General features: G+C 41.3%; 1 protein-coding gene across 1 annotated transcript; it reads left to right on the top strand.

Annotated features, from left to right (window-relative positions):
- Positions 1-218: 218 nt before the first annotated feature.
- On the top strand, positions 219-3613 carry LOC118409028 (ephrin type-A receptor 8-like; the record flags this gene model as incomplete). The annotated part of the gene is made up of 6 exons (XM_035809900.1): positions 219-317; positions 761-871; positions 1302-1451; positions 2004-2048; positions 2673-2815; positions 3465-3613. Coding segments are annotated over 6 exons (697 nt in total), but the record flags the coding sequence as incomplete, so codon positions are not given.
- Between the last annotated feature and the right edge of the window lie 831 nt (positions 3614-4444).

Here is a 4444-nt window from a genome sequence, read left to right as displayed (position 1 = left end):
ACCCTCTTGTCCACTGGCATGCTAAGTCCTACAGACAGCAGTACGTGGTGTATAAAAACTGTGGTATATATATATTATATTGTTTGTACATTGTGTTTATCTTTTTGCCTGAAATTGACCTGGTGGACTGGCACCTTGTGTCAAACTCGTGGCTAACCTTGTGGCTAACCAAACATGTCTTTTACTTAATATATGACATTTTCCCTTGTTTATTTCAGAAACATGATGGAAAGTTCCAGGTTACCCAGCTGGTGGGGATGATCAGGGGTGTGGCCTCAGGCATGAGGTACCTGTCAGAGATGAACTATGTACACAGGGTGAGTGGAACGTCCCTTCTTTCTCCATCCCGTCTCAGTTACCAGTACATCTATAGATTCACAGCACTGTGCTACTGTACCATTTTGGTGCTTTGATGCATTCACAGTTGAAGTTCATAACATAACAGTTTTTATCCACATTTTTGTTTACTATCATGAATTCCATTTCAAATTCAGTGATAAATACAGTCGTATTTCTAAAATAACATTGCTCTGTTTGACACTTTGAATGTTTTAGTAGTTTGTACATTCCTCAGTTATGTTCAGTTCATTGACATTATGAAGCCCCTCCAAATGGCTCTGTTCTCATGACAGACATGAGGTCTCTGTCTTGGAGACCAACATCCTTCTCAATCAATCTTATTTACATTCCTTATTCATCTTTTCTATCATGTATCATATTTGTTGGTCTCCTGGTTGACTCAAGCTACATTTTTCCACAGGACCTGGCAGCCAGAAACGTGCTGATAAACTCCCAGCTGGTGTGTAAGGTGTCTGACTTTGGGCTGTCCAGAGTGCTGGGAGACGACCCGGATGCAGCCTACACTACAAACGTCAGTCATGTTATAAGCTATTGTGTAGATATTAGTCGTATTGCCCTAGAACTTGCCATACATTGGATCAATTACAGCTGTTGTGCAATAAAGATTGATTGATTGTCTATATATGGGACACTGAATTGTAAAAGCTGGGAGTAGCCATGCGTCAAAATCACCCACAATATTTGTTGGTAGCTGCTCAGTCTACTGTATAACATTTTTGATGGACTATTCACATCCTGTTATGAATTCATTATGTAACAAATTTTGGTTCTGATTCAGATCTCAAAAATATTTTACAGGTCTTCTAATCTGCTACAGCAAAAGTACAGAGCAAATGACATTTGCAATGGGCTGTGAGACATGTATTTCTAATGTTTGTTATTTTTTTACTGTTCTAATGTTGTCCTGCAAGGTGTTTAACATTTCAAACTGCCCTCTGTAGGGAGGAAAGATCCCCATCAGATGGACGTCCCCAGAAGCCATCGCTTTCAGGAAGTTCACATCAGCCAGCGACGTGTGGAGCTATGGGGTCCTGGTGTGGGAGGTGATGTCATACGGGGAGCGGCCATATTGGAACTGGTCCAACCAAGATGTAAGAAGACTTTTAATACATTAGAAGAAGTACCCTGATGATGTTGTCTGAAGAGTTATTATTGCAGAATTGTATAGTACTATGTATGGCCACAGTTTTAGTACCAAAGACAGGGATATAAGACTTGGCATGACCAGAGTTTTATTACCAACAACAGGAATGTAGGGCTTAAGCATGATCACAGTTTCAGTACCAAGGAGAGGAATATAAGACACTGGTATGACCATAGTTTCAGTACCAGGGTCAGGGTTTGAAGACCTTGGTTTCACTGCTAAGGGCAGGAAAATCTTGAAGTTTTAAAGCACAGTAGAAGTCACATTTTTATATAATCAACATTAAGGGAAATAAGGATACAATGATCGATAAAGAATAAAACAATTTGCTTTCACATGACAAAAGAATTGGTTTAATGCACAATCCAGTATTGAAATCAAAAGTATTGTGTTGAAAGAAAATCTACATGCCTCATACAAAACAATTATTGGTGTGAATCAGGATGTGTTGATATCAAATTTGCTTCATCCATAGTTTTCTTCCTTGTTACTATTCCAGGTGATTAAGTCAGTGGAAGCTGGGTACAGACTACCCCCTCCTATGGTGAGTATTAGTAGTAGTGAATGCCTTGAAAAGACACCTTGATACATTAAACCTGCACAGACTGTTTGTTTAACTGTACCAAAAATATGTTTGTTTGGTGAAAAGCCAGTGAAAAAGGAACTTTTCATGGTTACTTGAATGCTGTGAGGAGTTGTGAGAGTGGAGTGGCTATTTCCTAACTTTTGTTGGTTCACACCAGTAGCAAACTCTCTGTATTATAGTAACGTACCACTACAGTAGATTAAGTACCGCTTCAGTAACTTTACTAATGTAATACTGTAGTATCAACTGTGTTTGTTGAAGTAATGTATTGGTACTGTAATGTGACTGTTAGTGTACTGTGTAATGCAGTTACAGTACTGTTGGTTTGCTCTTCTTTTATTACATTCTGTGAGGACCAGGTCCCACCATATATGGGGGTCCTGGCCCACATGGTTTACGTTAGCTTGAAATGACAATAAGGACAAACCGACCCTCGTGGTCGAGTCAGTTCTGGAGTGTAAGCCAATGCGTCCAGACCTTCTCTCTGAGTTACCCTTGCTCGGCCACTTGCTACTTCAAGAACAAAGAGAAGAAACTGATTTGTGATATATTTATATTCTCAATTTGCCATGTTTTCTCTAGGACTGTCCCCAGGCCATCTACCAGCTGATGACAGACTGCTGGGAGCGCGAGAGGAATGCGCGGCCCAAGTTCACGCTGATTGTGGAGAGGGTGGACAGGATGATCAGGAACCCGGCCGTGCTCAAGGTGCTGGCTCAGCCCAGGTGAGAAAATAGGCATTATGGATTGTTTCTGCCTGTAGCTGGAGGAGGAAAAAATATCCTAATACAATCCTTCACACAGTGTGCTCATAGACAACATCAAGGGCCATGCATGCGTTTTTTTGAACATGAGTAAAGTTTGCGGGCTCCTCCAGTTGGGCTAACCACTTGCATTGGACATTCTTAACCTGTTCATTTGAGTCAGTTAGTGTTTGTAGTGTATGCTGTATCCATATTATATTCATGGTGGAGGAAAAGCAAGCTAGCATCTTTGCCAGAAGCCTACTAGAGTTAGAATTCTGGCAGTTGTCTATGCTCTGATGCAATTGGAAAGGGTCGCAATTGTTGGGACAGAAAATAATGCCAGGGTGCACCATTCATGATGCTTTTCAAAAAAGAGGAAGAGAATTTCTTTAAACATTGAACCTACTAGTATTTATCATCATCATCATCTGGTCTTGCTGGTTGCATGGATGAACTCTCTCTCTCCCTCCATCCATCCCTATCCTCCATAGCCTTCAGTGGATCTTCCACTGAACAGCAAGTTGGTGTTCATAGCTTGACCCTAATGCTGTGAATTCCTTCTAGTCACCTACAATGGAGATGATTTCCAAGCTAAAGCTGACTGTAAGATTCTGTGCATCCTTTTCAGACCGATGCAGCCATCGTTCCAGCCCGTGTTACCCACCGTGCCCCAGTGGCTGGACAGTATGAAGATGGGGAGATACCGGGACAACTTCACCAACGGGGGGTACTCCTCCATGGACCTGGTCATGAAGATGAACATCAGGGATCTACAAGGTCAGTCACAAGGTCACAAGCTGGCTGCAAAATCTTTGTTTCGTGGATGTCATTTGCATACAATTTGACTTTCCTTTGCTTGGTCACTCCCCCCCTCCCCCCCAAAAATGTATCTCCTGTAACAATGATACAATAACTTGAGAAGCTGCTCTGACGCATCTGTAGCTCATAAATGATAGGATATGTTCTTGGTGCTTTTTTCGTACCAAATTGCCTTAAAAATGTCATGTTTGTAGTAGCAACTGTCCTCTTGCAAAAGGATCCACACTTGTTCTAGACACTGGTGCACACTGATATTTGCTACAGAGTCCAAACATTGGAGTTGACAGGGCTATGTGTTTGAGACAGCACAAAGACAAGTAGCATTCCACCATAGTCCTTACTGAATTATGCTTGAATCAATACAACATTTAGGGCCAAAAGTTGTCACAGCTGGGGTAATGTTATTCTTGTGTGAAGTCCAATGTATAGGTAGCTATAGGATTGACCAGGCTTTGTAAGACCAATACTTTGTCTTTACATTTGATTTTTCAGGGATGACAATACATTGATTTTGGCATGTTCCTCCCATTTCTCGAAAGAAAACTGTAAGTGACGACCTCTGTGGTGCCTTAGATACAAATGTAATTTCCAAAGTGGTCTCCTGTCTATGTGACCAGTTTTCAAGTCCCTTGGCCATGGGGGGTGGGGGTGGGGGCTCTACATATAGGTCTTAATGCAATTGTGACAAACTTAATTTGACAACTTTTATTTTAAAATACCTTTCCCAGTTTTGTTTCCATGAAACAATTCTAAAACTGAATTTTTCCGTTCTTGTCCCCAGGGATCGGC

This window comes from Branchiostoma floridae, unplaced genomic scaffold (assembly GCF_000003815.2).
Source record: "Branchiostoma floridae strain S238N-H82 unplaced genomic scaffold, Bfl_VNyyK Sc7u5tJ_819, whole genome shotgun sequence".
In the NCBI taxonomy this organism is placed as follows: domain Eukaryota; kingdom Metazoa; phylum Chordata; class Leptocardii; order Amphioxiformes; family Branchiostomatidae; genus Branchiostoma; species Branchiostoma floridae.
The sequence above is the reverse complement of the archived record's forward strand: the minus strand, read 5'-3'. Positions and strand labels throughout refer to the sequence as shown.